The sequence below is a fragment of the Bufo bufo genome, chromosome 4 (assembly GCF_905171765.1).
Source record: "Bufo bufo chromosome 4, aBufBuf1.1, whole genome shotgun sequence".
NCBI classification, from domain to species: Eukaryota; Metazoa; Chordata; class Amphibia; order Anura; family Bufonidae; genus Bufo; species Bufo bufo.
Genome location: NC_053392.1, coordinates 239,759,512 through 239,783,464, shown reverse-complemented (window position 1 = coordinate 239,783,464; position 23,953 = coordinate 239,759,512). Strand labels below are relative to the sequence as shown.

At 41.1% G+C, this 23,953-nt stretch overlaps 1 protein-coding gene across 2 annotated transcripts in view; it reads right to left on the bottom strand.

Moving 5' to 3' along the window:
• MASP1 (MBL associated serine protease 1) overlaps positions 1 to 23,953 on the bottom strand; it is a 206,256-nt gene that overhangs the window by 96,571 nt on the left and 85,732 nt on the right. For both annotated transcript variants that reach the window (XM_040428394.1, XM_040428393.1), the window contains exons 3-4: positions 6,088 to 6,265; positions 5,353 to 5,484 (exon numbers count right to left, since the gene is read on the bottom strand). In XM_040428394.1, coding sequence (XP_040284328.1) covers positions 5,353 to 5,484; positions 6,088 to 6,265 — 310 coding nt within the window. The remainder of the gene's footprint in view (positions 1 to 5,352; positions 5,485 to 6,087; positions 6,266 to 23,953) is intronic.

The following is a 23,953-nucleotide window of genomic DNA, read 5'->3' as shown; positions in this document are numbered from 1 at the left end:
GACGAGGAGAAAGCAAAGCTGTTAAATATTTTTTTCTCCAGTGTATTCACTGAGGAATATAAACTGTCAGATAAAATGCTGAATGTTGAAATAAATTCCCCATTAAAAGTACCCTGTCTGACCCAGGAAGAAGTACAACAGCGACTTAAAAAGATCAAAATAGACAAATCGCCAGGACCGGATGGCATACACCCCCGTATCCTAAGGGAATTAAGTCATGTCATAGCCAGACCCTTATTTCTGATATTTGCGGACTCTATACTGACAGGGAATGTCCCACAGGATTGGCGCATGGAAAATGTGGTGCCAATATTCAAAAAGGGTCCAAAAACAGAGCCTGGAAACTATAGGCCGGTAAGTTTAACATCTGTTGTGGGTAAACTGTTTGAAGGTTTTCTGAGAGATGCTATCTTAGAGCATCTTAACGGAAATAAGCAAATAACGCCATATCAGCATGGCTTCGTGAGGGATCGGTCATGTCAAACTAATTTAATCGGTTTCTATGAGGAGGTAAGTTCTAGACTTGACAGCGGCGAATCAATGGATGTCGTGTATCTGGACTTCTCCAAAGCATTTGACACTGTACCACATAAAAGGTTAGTATATAAAATGAGAATGCTCGGACTGGGAGAAAACGTCTGTAAGTGGGTAAGTAACTGGCTCAGTGATAGAAACCAGAGGGTGGTTATTAACGGTACATACTCAGATTGGGTCACTGTCACTAGTGGAGTACCTCAGGGGTCAGTATTGGGCCCTATTCTCTTCAATATATTTATTAATGATCTTGTAGAAGGCTTGCACAGTAAAATATCAATTTTCGCAGATGACACTAAACTGTGTAAAGTAATTAACACTGAGGAGGACAGTATACTACTACAGAGGGATCTTGATAGATTGGATGCTTGGGCAGATAAGTGGCAGATGAGGTTTAACACTGACAAATGAAAGGTTATGCACATGGGAAGAAATAATGCAAGTCACCCGTACATACTAAATGGTAAAACACTTGGTAATACTGACATGGAAAGGGATCTAGGAATTTTAATAAACAGCAAACTAAGCTGCAAAAAACAGTGTCAGGCAGCTGCTGCCAAGGCCAATAAGATAATGGGTTGCATCAGAAGGGGCATAGATGCCCGTGATGAGAACATATTCCTACTACTTAACAAATCATTAGTCAGACCACACATGGAGTACTGTGTACAGTTCTGGGCTCCTGTAAACAAGGCAGACATAGCAGAGCTGGAGAGGGTCCAGAGGAGGGCAACTAAAGTAATAACTGGAATGGGGCAACTACAGTACCCTGAAAGATTATCAAAATTAGGGTTATTCACGTTAGAAAAAAGACGACTGAGGGGATATCTAATTACTATGTATAAATATATCAGGGGTCAGTACAGAGATCTATCCCATCAACTATTTATCCCCAGGACTGTAACTGTGACGAGGGGACATCCTCTGTGTCTGGAGGAAAGAAGGTTTGTACACAAACATAGAAAAGGATTCTTTACGGTAAGAGCAGTGAGACTATGGAACTCTCTGCCTGAAGAGGTGGTGATGGTGAGTACAATAAAGGAATTCAAGAGGGGCCTGGATGTGTTTCTGGAGCGTAATAATATTACAGGCTATAGCTACTAGAGAGGGGTCGTTGATCCAGGGAGTTATTCTGATTGCCTAATTGGAGTCGGGAAGGAATTTTTAATCCCCTAAAGTGAGGAAAATTGGCTTCTACCTCACAGGTTTTTTTTGCCTTCCTCTGGATCAACTTGCAGGATGAAAGGCCGAACTGGATGGACAAATGTCTTTTTTCGGCCTTATGTACTATGTTACTATGTTACTATACAGGGAGTGCAGAATTATTAGGCAAATGAGTATTTTGACCACATCATCCTCTTTATGCATGTTGTCTTACTCCAAGCTGTATAGGCTCGAAAGCCTACTACCAATTAAGCATATTAGGTGATGTGCATCTCTGTAATGAGAAGGGGTGTGGTCTAATGACATCAACACCCTATATTAGGTGTGCATAATTATTAGGCAACTTCCTTTCCTTTGGCAAAATGGGTCAAAAGAAGGACTTGACAGGCTCAGAAAAGTCTAAAATAGTGAGATATCTTGCAGAGGGATGCAGCACTCTTAAAATTGCAAAGCTTCTGAAGCGTGATCATCGAACAATCAAGCGTTTTATTCAAAATAGTCAACAGGGTCGCAAGAAGCGTGTGGAAAATCCAAGGCGCAAAATAACTGCCCATGAACTGAGAAAAGTCAAGCGTGCATCTGCCAAGATGCCACTTGCCACCAGTTTGGCCATATTTCAGAGCTGCAACATCACTGGAGTGCCCAAAAGCACAAGGTGTGCAATACTCAGAGACATGGCCAAGGTAAGAAAGGCTGAAAGACGACCACCACTGAACAAGACACACAAGCTGAAACGTCAAGACTGGGCCAAGAAATATCTCAAGACTGATTTTTCTAAGGTTTTATGGACTGATGAAATGAGAGTGAGTCTTGATGGGCCAGATGGATGGGCCCGTGGCTGGATTGGTAAAGGGCAGAGAGCTCCAGTCTGACTCAGACGCCAGCAAGGTGGAGGTGGAGTACTGGTTTGGGCTGGTATCATCAAAGATGAGCTTGTGGGGCCTTTTCGGGTTGAGGGTGGAGTCAAGCTCAACTCCCAGTCCTACTGCCAGTTTCTGGAAGACACCTTCTTTAAGCAGTGGTACAGGAAGAAGTCTGCATCCTTCAAGAAAAACATGATTTTCATGCAGGACAATGCTCCATCACACGCGTCCAAGTACTCCACAGCGTGGCTGGCAAAAAAGGGTATAAAAGAAGAAAATCTAATGACATGGCCTCCTTGTTCACCTGATCTGAACCCCATTGAGAACCTGTGGTCCATCATCAAATGTGAGATTTACAAGGAGGGAAAACAGTACACCTCTCTGAACAGTGTCTGGGAGGCTGTGGTTGCTGCTGCACGCAATGTTGATGGTGAACAGATCAAAACACTGACAGAATCCATGGATGGCAGGCTTTTGAGTGTCCTTGCAAAGAAAGGTGGCTATATTGGTCACTGATTTGTTTTTGTTTTGTTTTTGAATGTCAGAAATGTATATTTGTGAATGTTGAGATGTTATATTGGTTTCACTGGTAAAAATAAATAATTGAAATGGGTATATATTTGTTTTTTGTTAAGTTGCCTAATAATTATGCACAGTAATAGTCACCTGCACACACAGATATCCCCCTAAAATAGCTAAAACTAAAAACAAACTAAAAACTACTTCCAAAAATATTCAGCTTTGATATTAATGAGTTTTTTGGGTTCATTGATAACATGGTTGTTGTTCAATAATAAAATTAATCCTCAAAAATACAACTTGCCTAATAATTCTGCACTCCCTGTATAGCATTGTATGCTATATGTGCCATCCACAGATCTCCCCCATAACAGTGCCATCCACAGATCCCCTCCCCATAACAGTACCATCCACAGATCCCCCTCCCCATAACAGTACCATCTACAGATCCCCTCCTCATAGCAGTGATCCACAGATCCCCCTCCCCATAGCAGTGCACAGATCCCCCTCCCCATAACAGTGCAATCCACAGATCTCCCAATACACCGGCCACATCAGTATTCAGACTATTAATTAACTGGCAGTAACTTTTACTTGAACTTTAAATCAGCTCTATGATCTTTATAACCTTACAAATACAATGAAGCTCCAGTATCAGGCACTTTACGACTGAAGCAGGCGGAGCAGGCGCATCACGTGAGTAAGTGACATAACGCCGCCGCCCGCTCTGCCTGTTACCGGAGCTTCATTGTAAGTTAGTAAAGATGAGGACCTTTCACCGATTATTACACTATGAACTAACTATACAGACATGGAGAGCGGCGCCCAGGGATCTCTCTGCACTTACTATTATCCCTGGGCGCCGCTCCGTTCTCCCGTTATGCCCTCCGGTATCTCCGCTCACTAAGTTATAGTAGGCGGAGATTCCAGTCACTAAGTTATGGTAGGCGGAGTCTGCCCTTGTTCTGCTCTAGCGCTGGCCAATCGCAGCGCAGAGCTCACAGCCTAGGAGGTTATTTTCTCCCAGGCTGTGAGCTCTGCAATGCGATTGGCCAGCGCTACAGAAGAACAAGGGCAGACTCCGCCTACCATAACTTAGTGAACGGAGATACTGGAGGGCATAGCAGGAGAATGGAGCGGCGCCCGGGGATAATAGTAAGTGCAGTGAGATCCCCAGGCACCGCTCTACATGTCTGTATAGTTAGTTCATAGTGTAATAATCGGTGAAAGGTCCTCTTTAAAGTTGAAGTAAAAGTTACTGCTGGTTAAGGACCCTGACCGCCCGCTCCCACCCCGCATAGCAACGAATAGGCGATTATTCGATAATTTGATTCATTGACAACGAATCCCGTTATCGAATATTATCGATAACTTTGATTAATCGTTGCAGCCCTAATTTTGACCACTGCTTGTATTTGCATTGTTTGTGTATTTACCCCTCCATGCCTGCCTGTCACTTTGTTTATTAATCTTCTCCAGTTTTATTGTTCCCTTTAAGGCCTAGCACGTACTCAGTTTAGGGAACGTCGTCCAGTTGTACACCGTCGCCTAGGGCGAACTGTGCAAGTAGGCAGGGACAGAGGTGTGGGTTGAGCTCAGGGCTGTGCACGCTCTCCCCTTCCGTGACACAGGCAGTAATTGATGCACCCTGGGAAACTAGGAACAGAATCTTGATCTGGTGCTAGATTTTTATATTTACCTGTTCACATTGGATTGCTTCTACAATTGTCCATGCACAGATGGAGGCTTGAACTTAACTGACTATTGAGCTGATCATTGTTTGTTTGCACGTATAACGTACAGTTTGCCAAAAAGACACTCTTTTGGTACAGGTCAAGAGAACTATATGGGTACATTAGACATATACGTATGATGGAAGCATTTCTGAAAGTAGTGCTCAAATACATGGCAAATTTAGCCTAACCTACAAACAACATTCCTTCCAATGTTTCCTTTTTCTTTTAATCCAGAACTAAATGTTGGAACATGAACCTTAATCACAGAGTTTTAATCAGAATTTTTTTATACCGAGTTAAAAAATGGAATTTATTGAAACACAAACTTTTAGCAAAATTTGGGTTAAATTCCCTAATTAGAATTAATTCACTCATTTGTAAATGTAACCAGTTATTTTTACCTGTATTTTTATTTTTATATTTCTTATTTTTTTAATATGGAGAAGTGACTCATAACTGAGGGTTATTTCTAAGCAAAGCAACTGGTTTAGACATGGATATAAAAAGCCACAATAAAGAAAAAAGCTATGAAATACCTTTGCATGTCCTGTTATCTGAGTGAAGAAGGTAACCAAATCTGCATGAGCAGTAGAATCCACCAATATAGTTATGACAATGATGGTCGCAGACCATGTCTTCATCGTTTCGCTCTGCACACTCATCGACATCTGAAAAAAGACATCATACAGAGGAATTAGCTGCCACCTGTGCAAACATTGTCACAATGATACTAGCTCCAGCTCACTGATAATATATTGGTTTTACTTTACTGTCTTTTGGATTTCATCACGTATTTTGTGCTTGCTTTAAAGAAGCAATATTACATTTTGAGTGTTTGTTCTGTAGAAACCATAATCCCCATGACAAAATAAAGAATTTTTAAGACTTGAAGTCAATAGGAACAAAGCTGACCTTCACAAAAATAAAAGTACATAAACTAATTTATGTTTAAATTATAAAATCTTTGAAATAGTTGGAATGTAAATGTACCATCTATGGAAAATAAATACAGTCCCAGTTAATAATAAATGTAAAAAGCAAATTAAGAACAAAATCAGATTTATCCCTAACCATTAGAGAAACTATACATTTTTATTTGGGAATTATAGGGAATTTTGGAGAAGCTATCCATTCCCTAAAATATGAGTATGTATTGGCATTTCATTAATAAATTATCTCCTGTGACTACAAATCAGGATTTATGGATATTAGGTTTTGGCAGCTAGGAAGCTCCAGGAAGGTTGCATGTTACTGAAACTGGTATAACTTACCAACTGCACTATAATGAGCATCAAAGCCTGTATAACGTTCTTCATTGGAAAAGTCAGACCTGAAGGTAAGGCTCAGGAAGTTCCCAGGTGACACAATAACCTGCTGTCCTGGAGTTTGCTCAGTATCAGTACTTTCCCTTCCACAGAAAACAGACAATATTTGTTCATCAGTTTCCACCTGAAAAAACAAAACAAAAAACATATTATTCATCCAATGTTCATACAATGGCGACAACACAATTACAGATATTCATCTTGAAAGTTATTATGATGGCTCTGCCAATGTTGCCAACGTCTTGTCTAAACATATTATCCTCTGGAAGATTATCAGAAAAACAATTTCCATTGAAATCATGTATCTTTCTGGTTCTAACTTCTTAATAGATCAGAAGGGTGTTGTATTTTGTATTAAATTGTGATGTGTTCATGTATTAAAGGCCAGCATTAGTTTAAATTGTGATAAATCTTTTCTGAAAGAAAACATTTCTGAAAGAACACAATGGAAGGATTTTATTAAGACCTGCATTGTATACACTGGTCTTAAGCTGAAGTACGCTGAAGGAACATGCATCAAATTTATTAAGATGTGCATACCTTTGGTGCATCTATGAGGTTTCAGTGTGCCAGGAAAGTGCAGGCGTAAACTTGTGCCATAATTTACCAAAATGTATGGTAAACCTGTTGGGAGGCTAAACCCCATCCTGCTAAGCTCCAATCACTTTCTTTGTCATTTCTCAAAAGTGAGAAATGAGAACCTCAGAAATGAGGTTTGCATGGAAATTTGTGACTTGTATGGCAGAAAAGTGTCTTATAGCCATTCAGGAATTATAGAGTTACTAGGGAGGAAGCTGGGTCATACCAATATGGGGTTAGATAGAATAGATAGAGAGTGTGATATAGTGGGGGTTGGGGTTGGTGAAGGAAGTAGGGAGGTGACTAGGAATGACTGTACACAGAATCGGAATTTAGTGATCTGGATTATTTAATACTTAACTTTTACTTCTTTTTATAAAATAGATGGGATATATCCCTCAAAATAGAAATACTCAATACACAAGACCGTTTTCAAAGTCCCACAAACTGGGGGAAAATTGCTTATTGAAAGCGGTAGTGCTATGTCCACACTGATGCAAGTAGTGTCAGACACAGAGGGTAACAGGTGTAGGTATACACTGATACCCAATCAAAAATATGTGACGGCAATAATCGATATGTGCTGACACCATGTGGGCATAAATGAAGGCTGATTTGTCAATACCGTTTTCCAATTTCCTCAGGAAGGAGGGACTATAAGAAAACGGTATCAGCTGTGTCCGCACTTAATCGAAAAAGTGCGACACTATAGGTAGCAATATTTTTGATTGGGTATCAGTGTATACCTACACCTGTTACCCTCTGTGTCTGACACTATTTGCATCAGTGTGGACACAGCACTACCGCTTTCAATAAGCAATTTTCCCCCAGTTTGTGGGACTTTGAAAACGGTCTTGTGTATTGAGTATTTCTATTTTGAGGGATATATCCCATCTATTTTATAAAAAGAAGTAAAAGTTAAGTATTAAATAATCTAGATCACTAAATTCCGATTCTATGATTTATGTGAGTGATTACATATGATAATCAATTTTTTCCTTGATTGAATGACTGTACACCTATAAAAAACAGAGCTGCTGGTAACATCAACCTGTTACAAACCAACAATGAAAACCAAAATTAAATACTAACTTAAAATGCCAGAAATCTAGCAAGAAAAATGGGGGAGCTGGAGTCTACGGTACTAGAGAAACACATAGATGTAGTTGGTGTGGCTGAGACATGGTTCGCGGGTTGGGAACCTCACTGCCAATTGGGCCACAGCTGCCTTTTATTTAACTAATGAAGACTGCACTATATATCTGGTGTTCATTGTTAATAACCACCTGGTATTAAATGTGCCTTTAAAACTCTGCGGCCATTAACAATGAAGACCAGTTATACAGTGCGGTCTTCATTAGTTAAATAAAAGGCAGCTGTGGCCTAACTGGCCGCTTGGTTAATGACTGAAGACGGCTGCACCCTGAATGGTTCACGACCGCACCGTGTAGCCATACCCTTAGGAAAGACAGTGCAAATAGAAAAGGCGGTGGCATGTGAGTGCATGTGAGGAGTGATATGAAGGTAAGTGGGAAAGAGGCAATTGTGGGTGAGGATGTTGAAACCTTATGGGTGGAATTACAAAGGGAAATAAACTCTGAAAAAAATAATACTTGGTGTCATCTATAGACCCTCTAACATCACAGTGGAGATAGTAGTTCAGCTGAACCACCAAATAGAGCAGGCTGCACAGTAGGGATCGACCGATATTGATTTTTTTAGGGCCGATTCCGATACTGATAATCTGTGAACTTTCTGTCCGATAGCCGATAATTTATACTGACATTCTGTGAATTTTAATTTTTTAATTTTTTTTTTAAAATCCTACTCAAATCTGCTGAAAATGAATGTTTATTGTTAACGTGTAGTTATTTTTTTGTAAATCTTTCTTTTTTATTTATAATTAATCTTTTGGTGTGTTTATTTTTTATTTTTTACTAACTATTAGCCCCCTTAGGGACTAGAACCCTTGTCCTATTCACCCTGATAGATCTCTATCAGGGTGAATAGGACCTTACACTGTCCCTGCTGCTCTGTGCATAGTGCACACAGCAGCATGGAGCTTACCATGGCAGCCAGGGCTTCAGTAGCGTCCTGGCTGCCATGGTGACCGATCGGAGCCCCAGGATTACACTGTTGGGGCTCCGATCGAAACTGCCACTGCACCACCAATGAGAAGGGGAGGGGAGAGGGGACCCTGTGGCCACTGCCACCAATGATTAATACTGGGCGGCTTGGGTGGGGGGGCGCACTGCGCCACCAATGATTAATAGTGGGTTTGGGGGGGTGCACTGCGCCACCAATGATTAATACTGGGTTTGGGGGAGGGGCACTGCGCCACCAATGTCTAATACTGGGGTTGGGGGGGGGCACACTGCGCCACCAATGAAGATAAGTCGCTAATTAATTCATATACAGGAGGTGGGAGCTGGCTGCAGAATCACATAGCCGGCTCCCGACCTCTATGACAAGTAGCTGCGATACGCGGCACCTGAGGGGTTAACTACCGCGGATCGCAGCTACCGCTCATAGAGGTCGGGAGCCGGCTATGTGATTCTGCAGCCAGCTCCTGCCTCCTGTATATTAATTAATGAGAGACTTATCTTCATTGGTGGCGCAGTGGCCACAGCCCCTCCCCTCCTCTTGTCCTCCCTCCTCTCATTGGTGGCAGCGGCAGCAGCAGCACAGGGGGAGGGAGACACTGCTTCCTCCTCCCCTGTGCTGCTGAGGGAACACAGAGAGCGCTGTCAGCAGCGCGATCCTTGTTCCCCATACGTTATCGGTATATTGGCAAAATAGATGCCGATACCGATAACGTTCAAAATCCTTAATATCGGCCGATAATATCGGTAAAACCGATAATCGGTCGATCCCTACTGCACAGGCCGGTAAAGTGGTCATAATAGGAGATTTTAACTTCCCAGACCTTGACTAGCGTCATGGGTTCTTCCTCAACCGCAAAGAGGAGAAGATTCCTCAACTTGCTACAGGACCACTGTATGGGACAGTTTGTAGAAGATCTCACTAGGGGCAATGCTCTGTTGGATATGGTAATTCTTAACAATGCAGAGCTTGTGGAAATGTTAATGTTTGTAAAACACTTGGTAATAGTGACCACAATATACTTATATTTCCCCTAAACTATAAAAAGCATACTGGGGCTGGGAGGGCAAAAACAATTTCAAAAAAGGCAATTTTCCGAACTGAAGGATGCTCTTCAGAGAGCAAAAAAAAAATATTAAAATCTCCAAAAATTATTTAAATGTATAGATGCTAAAAAAGAGTTGTATATCATTTCTTTTTATTTTATTTTATTTAATTATTTTTATTTCGATTTTGTAAAAACATATACATTTATACACAGAACACAACAATTCAACAATAAAAAAGTCCATATTACAAATGAGTAAATATTACAGTGACTTTTTTTGTTTTATCCCAAATACCCACCCACCACCCTTAGGGAGAGGGACAGGGAGGGAAAAAAAAAAAGAGAAAGAACTTCCAGCCCTAATATAACCATTTTTTCCATATTTCATCAAGTTTTTCAGATTTTTTGATATAGCACTCAGTCACCCGTTCCACTTTAATCAAGTTGACGGCTTCTCGCCACTGTCGGGGGATCTTCCTTTACCCATTTCCTAAGTATAAGGAGTCTAGCTTGGAATAGTACTTTACTCAAAACCAATCGAGTCTCTTTGTTTAACTTCAGATGTTCAGTTGCCCCTAATATACAGACTACTGGATCTTCAAATATTTGAACCTTCAGAAATACTAATACTATCTCTGCTATTTCTGTCCAATATCTTAACAGTCTCGGGCATCTCCAAAAACAGTGTATTAAGTCTGCTTTCTCTCCCCTACATTTTGGGCACTTGTCTGAAGCTCTCACGCCCATTCTCTTTAACATCCAAGGGGATCGATGTAATCTATGCACTATAAAAAAAAACTGTGATACCTTATGTGAACCCCTATCCGACACCATAGCATAACTTCTAAGAGCATCTTTCCATTTCTTTTCCGTAAAAGACTGTAGTTCTTTTTCCCATTTTTTTCTGGCAAGTATTGTAATAAATGTATTGTAAAAAAACAACAAAAAACAAAACAAAACATCAAGGCTGTATAGAATTATCCCCTGATTATGTGGGAGGATTCCCTGGCCAACTGGGAGTAGCATGAACAACAGGTGTCCGAGATTTGGGAAGCAATTAAGGAATAGATAAAAATGGAGGCAGAGCAGGCAGACACTCGACCACTGAGGAAGGGAGAGTGAATCTACCCGAAACGCGTATGGTGAAACAAGTGATATACCTGCATTGAAAAACCTCTGATAATACTGTATGGCCATACAGAAGAAAATTTATACAGTAAAGGATTAATTATTCTTATCGTCGAAAGCTACACCGAAGGAAATTGCGGAACAGAGTGGCAACTCCCGCGATCTTTGGAACTCCCGCGAAATCGAATCCAGCTTGCTGTATGGAGCGACTGAATAAGCCGGCAAATATTTAAAGCTCCATTGAAGCAATAGGGACACAGCAGACGCTAGACGGTAAGCCAAATATCGATTTAAAGTTTTCTTCAATTCAAAGCTCATATCGACCTTAAAAGGATATGCTATAAGAGACTTTTCACATTATCAGGATTCCTGTGGACACTTTATGAACATATTGCGCTCCCAGTGAATACACCTACAACATTTTCAGTGAAATTCAGTTTCCCAAATTGGGATAGAGCTCTAGAAGAAAATACCTTCTCTTTCCCAAATAACAGCATATATAAGATCTGGGCAATACTTGAAGTTTCTGGTGTGATATATATTATTGAATTTATTGACACTATTGAGTGGTATCGAATATTCTATCGAATATTCCAATATTGAATTTTCTACCATTCAATCTATCGAATATACTTTTATCGAATATACAGGGTGGGCCATTTATATGGATACACCTTAATAAAATGGGAATGGTTGGTGATATTAACTTCCTGTTTGTGGCACATTAGTATATGTGAAGGGGGAAACTTTTCAAGATGGGTGGTGACCATGGCGGCCATTTTGAAGTCGGACATTTTGAATCCAACTTTTGTTTTTTCAATAGGAAGAGGGTCATTTGACACATGAAACTTATTTGGAAATTGTGGCAAAACCAACCTCGCCACTGGGTTTTGGAGAGGACTGGCTGCTGGCCTCTTGCCCCTGGATTATGGGCCATATACTAACTTTTAAACCCCTGAACCTATTCAAGTGAATTTTGGATAGGTTTGTCCCAAAGTTATACTGTTTAAATTGATGTTAGATATATGTATGGCCAATGTAAACTCACAAAGTTGTAACAATTTATAATAAGTGTAACTTGTCAGCTTGGGAGGAAAATGCTAGGTGTGTTTCTATTGTGCCATTGTCCCATTGTGTGTTTAAAGGGTGATGTCTGTCCTGTTGTCTGCGCATGTGTATTGGTGACTTCTCTTTGTCTTGAGAGATAATTGGATTACGCCTCAGTTGTCTCCGGGGCAGAGAGGAGGAAACCATGATGCATTGTGGGGATGTATTGTCTCTGTAAAACCTGCTTGAGCCAGATTGCCATGCTGCCAGCCAGGGCCCAAAAGATACTTTTACTAACTTTTCAACCCCTGGTCTGATTCATGCCATTTTGTAATATAGGTAAATAGAAAAGACGGTCCTGGAGACAAATGCGGTTCCTCTTTCGGCTTTGCTTTAATAGTTGATCAAATCACAGACATCACCACAATCCACATGACATAGCGTTAACGCGTTTCGGGTAACCACCCTTAGTCGTAACAATTTGCCAAGTGTGGCATTCCTATTTAAGGAGTCATAGGACACTCCCCCCCTGTAACAGGGAACGGAGTCTCCGACTTCATAGGTTGCCACACACATCGACACACCTTGCAATCATGGTTAACATAATTGCTATCACACCGTGCGGACACCGCCCAGAGAAAAGTTAACCCTAGGGTCACCGTGGCATTGGCCTACTATCAGTAGCCGCACAGTGTGAATGTGTACTTGTTTAAAAATTCATCTATTATCCCCATTAACATGTTACATAAAATAAAGTTAATAATAAAACACAAAAGAACAAAAAACAGTGGCCCTCAGAACTCCCATCTATTATAGACTATTACATTTGGGTAAATTGTGCTGGACAACCAGATAAAGTTACATATAGTCCAAAATAGATTGTCAGTTAATTATTCACATTTTAATTCATCATATAACAAGAGATGCTGACATTCTGCGTTGGACACAGTATACGGGTGTCAGCATTGAATGTGCACATGTAATCCGTAATAGGTCACAAGTGCCATGATGAAGCCGATGCTCAATCGCTTCATGTGAGGCCAACAAGACGCGTCGTCTGACTATGATCCTATATTGGAGGACCGATGAACAGAGATGTGTGCGGACCTCGGGACAGTCTGTTGGAACAAGTCAACAGGTATATTTAAACCATAGTATCAAATTGCCAGTTCAAGTGACCAGTTCAGTTTATTTCATAATTTATTGATAAACATAAGTCAGTTCTTTTTTCAGATTTAAACCTACCGGAGTTCTAGTACCAAGTCTAAAAATCCAGTAGGCTTCCCTGAGAAGGATTTTTTTCCGATAATCCCCCCCTCTTTTGGGGGCTAGTACTCGCTCAATGGCAAAGGCTTGAAACGATGACACTTGACGTGCATGTTTGTATATAAAGTGCTTGGCTGCATTCGATATATTTAAAATGTTGGGGTTATTAATATAATTCAAGTGTTCGAGAATGCGATTTTTAAACCTGCGAGATGTGCTGCCTACATACATTAGATCACATTGCGTACATTTGATCACATATATTACATTCTCCGTGTTACAGTTGATGTAACTACGGATGGGATATTTTTGTGTATGATTTGAGTTTTCAAATGACTTGGTAGGCAGCACATAATCACAGGTTTTGCAAGGGTTACCTCCACATTTTGTGAAACCCTTGTAAATAAGCCAATTCTGTTTGAAATTATTTCCCTTGCCATTGGCGGTATACAGGGATGGAGACAGCGAGCAGGACAGAGTTGTGGCTTTTCTAGACACAATTCTGCACCCTGATTTCAGGGCTTGATATAAAATATGGTCATCATATAGTATAGGTAAACATTTCTGTATGACAGAACTGATTGCATTAAATTCACTACTATAAGTTAATGATAAAGTTGGAACTCTGTTCTGGTCACTGTCTCCACTTTCCCTGGCACCGCCCACGGTCAATTTGTTAACTGATCTATTCTTTGAACCTCCAAATAACATGTCTTTTCTGTCCTTTTTTGAGGCTATCTCTCGTCCCCTTCTAATCATCCAAACTGGATAATTTCTCTCCCTCAGTCTTTTCTCCACTTTGTTGAACTCTTCTTCCAATTTTTTTTTTTCACTACAATTTCTAGCTATACGTGTAAATTCTCCCACGGGGATTGCTCTGATGGTATGGATAGGATGGTGGCTCTTGGCATTTAGTATGGAGTTGCCTGCTACCTCTTTTCTGTACGTGGTGGTATGCACCACCTCACCTGGAGACCCGCGGAGTGTCAAATCAAGGAAATTTGTATGCACAGAATGTGCCGCGCACACAAATTGTAAATTGTAATTGTTGTTATTTAGGTATGCCTGGAGGTCTGGGACGGCAGACACACCGCCCGACCATACCATAAGCACGTCGTCGATGTATCTGCCGTACCAGACCAAACCAGGCATAAAGGGATTGTTTAGATCATAAATATATTTTTCTTCCCAATATGATAGCGTCAAATTTGCTAATGATGGTGAGAACTTGGCTCCCATTGACACACCGCGGGTCTGCAGGTAGTACACCCCATCAAACATAAAATAGTTATGACTTAACAGGAAAGCAGTTACTTCACATATAAAATCCACACAGCCTGGGCCAATTCCTGTATATCGATGGAGATGGTATTCCATCGCCAGCAGAGCAACCCCGTGGGGAATAGATGGATAGAGAGAGACTACATCTGCTGTAATCCAGCAGTAGTTGGCACCCCAAACAAAATTGTACATCGCTCGCAGTACATCGGCTGAATCTTTAAGGAAACCTGGGGTGCGCCTGACCAGTGGCTGGAGGATATTGTCCAGCCAACTGCCCAGGCGCTCCGTCAGGGAACCAATACCAGATACTATGGGACGAAGGGGGGGGGGGTGGACGCCCTTATGGACTTTAGGCAGAGCATGCATAATCGGTGTAACCGGTGTCTCCACACACAGATACTTAAATTCATTATCACTGAAAATATCTAGACCTTTACCTTTTTGTAAAAGTGACATATAATTTGCCATATATTCTTGTAATGGGTCTTTGGGTAGTTTACTGTATGTGGAGATATCTGTAAGCATTTCCCGTAATTGGCTGCCATAACTTTCTTTGTCCATAACGACCACCGCCCCCCCCTTGTCCGCCATTTTGATGACCAGAGAGTCACATTGCTGTAACTCCTGGAGTGCCTGGATTTGGGATGCATTAAGATTATTACTGTGTTTTGTATTTTTGCTCTCTCTTTCAATATTTGTCAGCTCCTTTTCCAGGACTTCCTGGAAAATATCCATGCTATTTGTCCGAGACATATATGGATAAAATTTTGTATTTTTTGTACGGAAATCTCCAGGAGGTCTGGGCAAGTCTTTGATTCCCTGCTCATATTGAAGCCCCTCCAGACAGCATAATGATACCTGTTCTTTAAATAGAAGATTTTTGTATGAGTTTTCTTCATAAATTAATGCTTTGTCTGGCGGGGGATCAGGCTGGGATGGGATATCATAGAAATGACGTGAAACAGTGATATTACGCACAAACTTATTTATATCTAACAAAGTGGAGAACATGTCAAAATGCCCTGTGGGCGCAAAATTCAGACCAAGCGAGAGCACACATCTCTGTTCATCAGTCAACTCCCTACCGGACAAATTCACAACACTCAATAAATCGGAATTCATTTGTGCTTCACTTGCAATCTGGTGTTCCTGGGATGCCGCTGGCCTGTGCCTCCGTCCACTCCTCCTTCTATGTTTTTTGAGACAACAACTGTGTCTTTTCTATTTTTATCTGTTTTACATTTTTTGTAATAAGAGGTAATATTACCTATCTCATCAGATGAAAGAGGCAGGGCGGAGGCATCGGCACCTGGCTCCAGTTCACCGGTTGCATATGAAAGATCAGAGCCCTCTGTATCTGAGCAAAAACTGACTTTGGACATTCTTTTAGGTATTTGTTTTCTTTTACGGTTTTTGAGTATTGATTTGGGTGTGGAATACATATTATCCCTCCTCCCCCATTCATAAACCTGGTTGTTTTCATAATCGTATAAATCCCGCTGGTATTTCGAATGTTTGTATTCCATTATAGTGTCCTCAAGTTTAGTAATTGATATTCTCATATCTTCCTCTTTTTCAATGTATTCCGTGTTGTTGTTATATTTCCCCAGGAAATCTCTGGTGGACTCAATTTCCCGTTGTAATGTAGACAGTTTGTCATTTTCTAGCTCTATAATAAGCTTCATCAGTTCCATTGAACAATTTGTCAAAATGTTATTCCATCGATCCACAAAATCATCTGAAAAGACTGTGGTGGGCACTTTTTTAATTCTTAGACCACGCGGTATCATATTTTGCTCCATATATTTTGTAAGTGTGGTACAGTCCCACCATACTCGAGTCTCTTGATTTAATAGACGCTCCAATTTATTTAATCCACTTATAATATCAAGGTCTTTGGAGCTGTCTGGATCTTTGGCAGAAAACACTGAATCAGCTTTCGATTGTCGATTTGGTCGGTTGCTGAAGGCCATAGTTGCAAGGTGTGTCGATGTGGAAATGGGTTAGGAGTCTGTATAATTAGTCTCAAAGCCAGAGGTAATATTATCTACTCGGGACAACGGAGGTGTAGCACGGAAACCAACACTTGTAATATATAAACACTTTATCCAGCTCACCTCCGTAATATATGTAGTCCCGGCTCCAGAGGCCCTAGGGGAGTGTTCCCGTTACAGGCTGCAGGTAAATAGAAAAGACGGTCCTGGAGACAAATGCGGTTCCTCTTTCGGCTTTGCTTTAATAGTTGATCAAATCACAGACATCACCACAATCCACATGACATAGCGTTAACGCGTTTCGGGTAACCACCCTGAGTCGTAACAATTTGCCAAGTGTGGCATTCCTATTTAAGGAGTCATAGGACACTCCCCCCCTGTAACAGGGAACGGAGTCTCCGACTTCATAGGTTGCCACACACATCGACACACCTTGCAATCATGGTTAACATAATTGCTATCACACCGTGCGGACACCGCCCAGAGAAAAGTTAACCCTAGGGTCACCGTGGCATTGGCCTACTATCAGTAGCCGCACAGTGTGAATGTGTACTTGTTTAAAAATTCATCTATTATCCCCATTAACATGTTACATAAAATAAAGTTAATAATAAAACACAAAAGAACAAAAAACAGTGGCCCTCAGAACTCCCATCTATTATAGACTATTACATTTGGGTAAATTGTGCTGGACAACCAGATAAAGTTACATATAGTCCAAAATAGATTGTCAGTTAATTATTCACATTTTAATTCATCATATAACAAGAGATGCTGACATTCTGCGTTGGACACAGTATACGGGTGTCAGCATTGAATGTGCACATGTAATCCGTAATAGGTCACAAGTGCCATGATGAAGCCGATGCTCAATCGCTTCATGTGAGGCCAACAAGACGCGTCGTCTGACTATGATCCTATATTGGAGGACCGATGAACAGAGATGTGTGCGGACCTCGGGACAGTCTGTTGGAACAAGTCAACAGGTATATTTAAACCATAGTATCAAATTGCCAGTTCAAGTGACCAGTTCAGTTTATTTCATAATTTATTGATAAACATAAGTCAGTTCTTTTTTCAGATTTAAACCTACCGGAGTTCTAGTACCAAGTCTAAAAATCCAGTAGGCTTCCCTGAGAAGGATTTTTTTCCGATAATCCCCCCCTCTTTTGGGGGCTAGTACTCGCTCAATGGCAAAGGCTTGAAACGATGACACTTGACGTGCATGTTTGTATATAAAGTGCTTGGCTGCATTCGATATATTTAAAATGTTGGGGTTATTAATATAATTCAAGTGTTCGAGAATGCGATTTTTAAACCTGCGAGATGTGCTGCCTACATACATTAGATCACATTGCGTACATTTGATCACATATATTACATTCTCCGTGTTACAGTTGATGTAACTACGGATGGGATATTTTTGTGTATGATTTGAGTTTTCAAATGACTTGGTAGGCAGCACATAATCACAGGTTTTGCAAGGGTTACCTCCACATTTTGTGAAACCCTTGTAAATAAGCCAATTCTGTTTGAAATTATTTCCCTTGCCATTGGCGGTATACAGGGATGGAGACAGCGAGCAGGACAGAGTTGTGGCTTTTCTAGACACAATTCTGCACCCTGATTTCAGGGCTTGATATAAAATATGGTCATCATATAGTATAGGTAAACATTTCTGTATGACAGAACTGATTGCATTAAATTCACTACTATAAGTTAATGATAAAGTTGGAACTCTGTTCTGGTCACTGTCTCCACTTTCCCTGGCACCGCCCACGGTCAATTTGTTAACTGATCTATTCTTTGAACCTCCAAATAACATGTCTTTTCTGTCCTTTTTTGAGGCTATCTCTCGTCCCCTTCTAATCATCCAAACTGGATAATTTCTCTCCCTCAGTCTTTTCTCCACTTTGTTGAACTCTTCTTCCAATTTATTTTTTTCACTACAATTTCTAGCTATACGTGTAAATTCTCCCACGGGGATTGCTCTGATGGTATGGATAGGATGGTGGCTCTTGGCATTTAGTATGGAGTTGCCTGCTACCTCTTTTCTGTACGTGGTGGTATGCACCACCTCACCTGGAGACCCGCGGAGTGTCAAATCAAGGAAATTTGTATGCACAGAATGTGCCGCGCACACAAATTGTAAATTGTAATTGTTGTTATTTAGGTATGCCTGGAGGTCTGGGACGGCAGACACACCGCCCGACCATACCATAAGCACGTCGTCGATGTATCTGCCGTACCAGACCAAACCAGGCATAAAGGGATTGTTTAGATCATAAATATATTTTTCTTCCCAATATGATAGCGTCAAATTTGCTAATGATGGTGAGAACTTGGCTCCCATTGACACACCGCGGGTCTGCAGGTAGTACACCCCATCAAACATAAAATAGTTATGACTTAACAGGAAAGCAGTTACTTCACATATAAAATCCACACAGCCTGGGCCAATTCCTGTATATCGATGGAGATGGTATTCCATCGCCAGCAGAGCAACCCCGTGGGGAATAGATGGATAGAGAGAGACTACATCTGCTGTAATCCAGCAGTAGTTGGCACCCCAAACAAAATTGTACATCGCTCGCAGTACATCGGCTGAATCTTTAAGGAAACCTGGGGTGCGCCTGACCAGTGGCTGGAGGATATTGTCCAGCCAACTGCCCAGGCGCTCCGTCAGGGAACCAATACCAGATACTATGGGACGAAGGGGGGGGGGGTGGACGCCCTTATGGACTTTAGGCAGAGCATGCATAATCGGTGTAACCGGTGTCTCCACACACAGATACTTAAATTCATTATCACTGAAAATATCTAGACCTTTACCTTTTTGTAAAAGTGACATATAATTTGCCATATATTCTTGTAATGGGTCTTTGGGTAGTTTACTGTATGTGGAGATATCTGTAAGCATTTCCCGTAATTGGCTGCCATAACTTTCTTTGTCCATATATTTATGATCTAAACAATCCCTTTATGCCTGGTTTGGTCTGGTACGGCAGATACATCGACGACGTGCTTATGGTATGGTCGGGCGGTGTGTCTGCCGTCCCAGACCTCCAGGCATACCTAAATAACAACAATTACAATTTACAATTTGTGTGCGCGGCACATTCTGTGCATACAAATTTCCTTGATTTGACACTCCGCGGGTCTCCAGGTGAGGTGGTGCATACCACCACGTACAGAAAAGAGGTAGCAGGCAACTCCATACTAAATGCCAAGAGCCACCATCCTATCCATACCATCAGAGCAATCCCCGTGGGAGAATTTACACGTATAGCTAGAAATTGTAGTGAAAAAAATAAATTGGAAGAAGAGTTCAACAAAGTGGAGAAAAGACTGAGGGAGAGAAATTATCCAGTTTGGATGATTAGAAGGGGACGAGAGATAGCCTCAAAAAAGGACAGAAAAGACATGTTATTTGGAGGTTCAAAGAATAGATCAGTTAACAAATTGACCGTGGGCGGTGCCAGGGAAAGTGGAGACAGTGACCAGAACAGAGTTCCAACTTTATCATTAACTTATAGTAGTGAATTTAATGCAATCAGTTCTGTCATACAGAAATGTTTACCTATACTATATGATGACCATATTTTATATCAAGCCCTGAAATCAGGGTGCAGAATTGTGTCTAGAAAAGCCACAACTCTGTCCTGCTCGCTGTCTCCATCCCTGTATACCGCCAATGGCAAGGGAAATAATTTCAAACAGAATTGGCTTATTTACAAGGGTTTCACAAAATGTGGAGGTAACCCTTGCAAAACCTGTGATTATGTGCTGCCTACCAAGTCATTTGAAAACTCAAATCATACACAAAAATATCCCATCCGTAGTTACATCAACTGTAACACGGAGAATGTAATATATGTGATCAAATGTACGCAATGTGATCTAATGTATGTAGGCAGCACATCTCGCAGGTTTAAAAATCGCATTCTCGAACACTTGAATTATATTAATAACCCCAACATTTTAAATATATCGAATGCAGCCAAGCACTTTATATACAAACATGCACGTCAAGTGTCATCGTTTCAAGCCTTTGCCATTGAGCGAGTACTAGCCCCCAAAAGAGGGGGGGATTATCGGAAAAAAATCCTTCTCAGGGAAGCCTACTGGATTTTTAGACTTGGTACTAGAACTCCGGTAGGTTTAAATCTGAAAAAAGAACTGACTTATGTTTATCAATAAATTATGAAATAAACTGAACTGGTCACTTGAACTGGCAATTTGATACTATGGTTTAAATATACCTGTTGACTTGTTCCAACAGACTGTCCCGAGGTCCGCACACATCTCTGTTCATCGGTCCTCCAATATAGGATCATAGTCAGACGACGCGTCTTGTTGGCCTCACATGAAGCGATTGAGCATCGGCTTCATCATGGCACTTGTGACCTATTACGGATTACATGTGCACATTCAATGCTGACACCCGTATACTGTGTCCAACGCAGAATGTCAGCATCTCTTGTTATATGATGAATTAAAATGTGAATAATTAACTGACAATCTATTTTGGACTATATGTAACTTTATCTGGTTGTCCAGCACAATTTACCCAAATGTAATAGTCTATAATAGATGGGAGTTCTGAGGGCCACTGTTTTTTGTTCTTTTGTGTTTCATTATTAACTTTATTTTATGTAACATGTTAATGGGGATAATAGATGAATTTTTAAACAAGTACACATTCACACTGTGCGGCTACTGATAGTAGGCCAATGCCACGGTGACCCTAGGGTTAACTTTTCTCTGGGCGGTGTCCGCACGGTGTGATAGCAATTATGTTAACCATGATTGCAAGGTGTGTCGATGTGTGTGGCAACCTATGAAGTCGGAGACTCCGTTCCCTGTTACAGGGGGGGAGTGTCCTATGACTCCTTAAATAGGAATGCCACACTTGGCAAATTGTTACGACTAAGGGTGGTTACCCGAAACGCGTTAACGCTATGTCATGTGGATTGTGGTGATGTCTGTGATTTGATCAACTATTAAAGCAAAGCCGAAAGAGGAACCGCATTTGTCTCCAGGACCGTCTTTTCTATTTACCTGCAGCCTGTAACGGGAACACTCCCCTAGGGCCTCTGGAGCCGGGACTACATATATTACGGAGGTGAGCTGGATAAAGTGTTTATATATTACAAGTGTTGGTTTCCGTGCTACACCTCCGTTGTCCCGAGTAGATAATATTACCTCTGGCTTTGAGACTAATTATACAGACTCCTAACCCATTTCCACATCGACACACCTTGCAACTATGGCCTTCAGCAACCGACCAAATCGACAATCGAAAGCTGATTCAGTGTTTTCTGCCAAAGATCCAGACAGCTCCAAAGACCTTGATATTATAAGTGGATTAAATAAATTGGAGCGTCTATTAAATCAAGAGACTCGAGTATGGTGGGACTGTACCACACTTACAAAATATATGGAGCAAAATATGATACCGCGTGGTCTAAGAATTAAAAAAGTGCCCACCACAGTCTTTTCAGATGATTTTGTGGATCGATGGAATAACATTTTGACAAATTGTTCAATGGAACTGATGAAGCTTATTATAGAGCTAGAAAATGACAAACTGTCTACATTACAACGGGAAATTGAGTCCACCAGAGATTTCCTGGGGAAATATAACAACAACACGGAATACATTGAAAAAGAGGAAGATATGAGAATATCAATTACTAAACTTGAGGACACTATAATGGAATACAAACATTCGAAATACCAGCGGGATTTATACGATTATGAAAACAACCAGGTTTATGAATGGGGGAGGAGGGATAATATGTATTCCACACCCAAATCAATACTCAAAAACCGTAAAAGAAAACAAATACCTAAAAGAATGTCCAAAGTCAGTTTTTGCTCAGATACAGAGGGCTCTGATCTTTCATATGCAACCGGTGAACTGGAGCCAGGTGCCGATGCCTCCGCCCTGCCTCTTTCATCTGATGAGATAGGTAATATTACCTCTTATTACAAAAAATGTAAAACAGATAAAAATAGAAAAGACACAGTTGTTGTCTCAAAAAACATAGAAGGAGGAGTGGACGGAGGCACAGGCCAGCGGCATCCCAGGAACACCAGATTGCAAGTGAAGCACAAATGAATTCCGATTTATTGAGTGTTGTGAATTTGTCCGGTAGGGAGTTGACTGATGAACAGAGATGTGTGCTCTCGCTTGGTCTGAATTTTGCGCCCACAGGGCATTTTGACATGTTCTCCACTTTGTTAGATATAAATAAGTTTGTGCGTAATATCACTGTTTCACGTCATTTCTATGATATCCCATCCCAGCCTGATCCCCCGCCAGACAAAGCATTAATTTATGAAGAAAACTCATACAAAAATCTTCTATTTAAAGAACAGGTATCATTATGCTGTCTGGAGGGGCTTCAATATGAGCAGGGAATCAAAGACTTGCCCAGACCTCCTGGAGATTTCCGTACAAAAAATACAAAATTTTATCCATATATGTCTCGGACAAATAGCATGGATATTTTCCAGGAAGTCCTGGAAAAGGAGCTGACAAATATTGAAAGAGAGAGCAAAAATACAAAACACAGTAATAATCTTAATGCATCCCAAATCCAGGCACTCCAGGAGTTACAGCAATGTGACTCTCTGGTCATCAAAATGGCGGACAAGGGGGGGGCGGTGGTCGTTATGGACAAAGAAAGTTATGGCAGCCAATTACGGGAAATGCTTACAGATATCTCCACATACAGTAAACTACCCAAAGACCCATTACAAGAATATATGGCAAATTATATGTCACTTTTACAAAAAGGTAAAGGTCTAGATATTTTCAGTGATAATGAATTTAAGTATCTGTGTGTGGAGACACCGGTTACACCGATTATGCATGCTCTGCCTAAAGTCCATAAGGGCGTCCACCCCCCCCCCCCTTCGTCCCATAGTATCTGGTATTGGTTCCCTGACGGAGCGCCTGGGCAGTTGGCTGGACAATATCCTCCAGCCACTGGTCAGGCGCACCCCAGGTTTCCTTAAAGATTCAGCCGATGTACTGCGAGCGATGTACAATTTTGTTTGGGGTGCCAACTACTGCTGGATTACAGCAGATGTAGTCTCTCTCTATCCATCTATTCCCCACGGGGTTGCTCTGCTGGCGATGGAATACCATCTCCATCGATATACAGGAATTGGCCCAGGCTGTGTGGATTTTATATGTGAAGTAACTGCTTTCCTGTTAAGTCATAACTATTTTATGTTTGATGGGGTGTACTACCTGCAGACCCGCGGTGTGTCAATGGGAGCCAAGTTCTCACCATCATTAGCAAATTTGACGCTATCATATTGGGAAGAAAAATATATTTATGATCTAAACAAT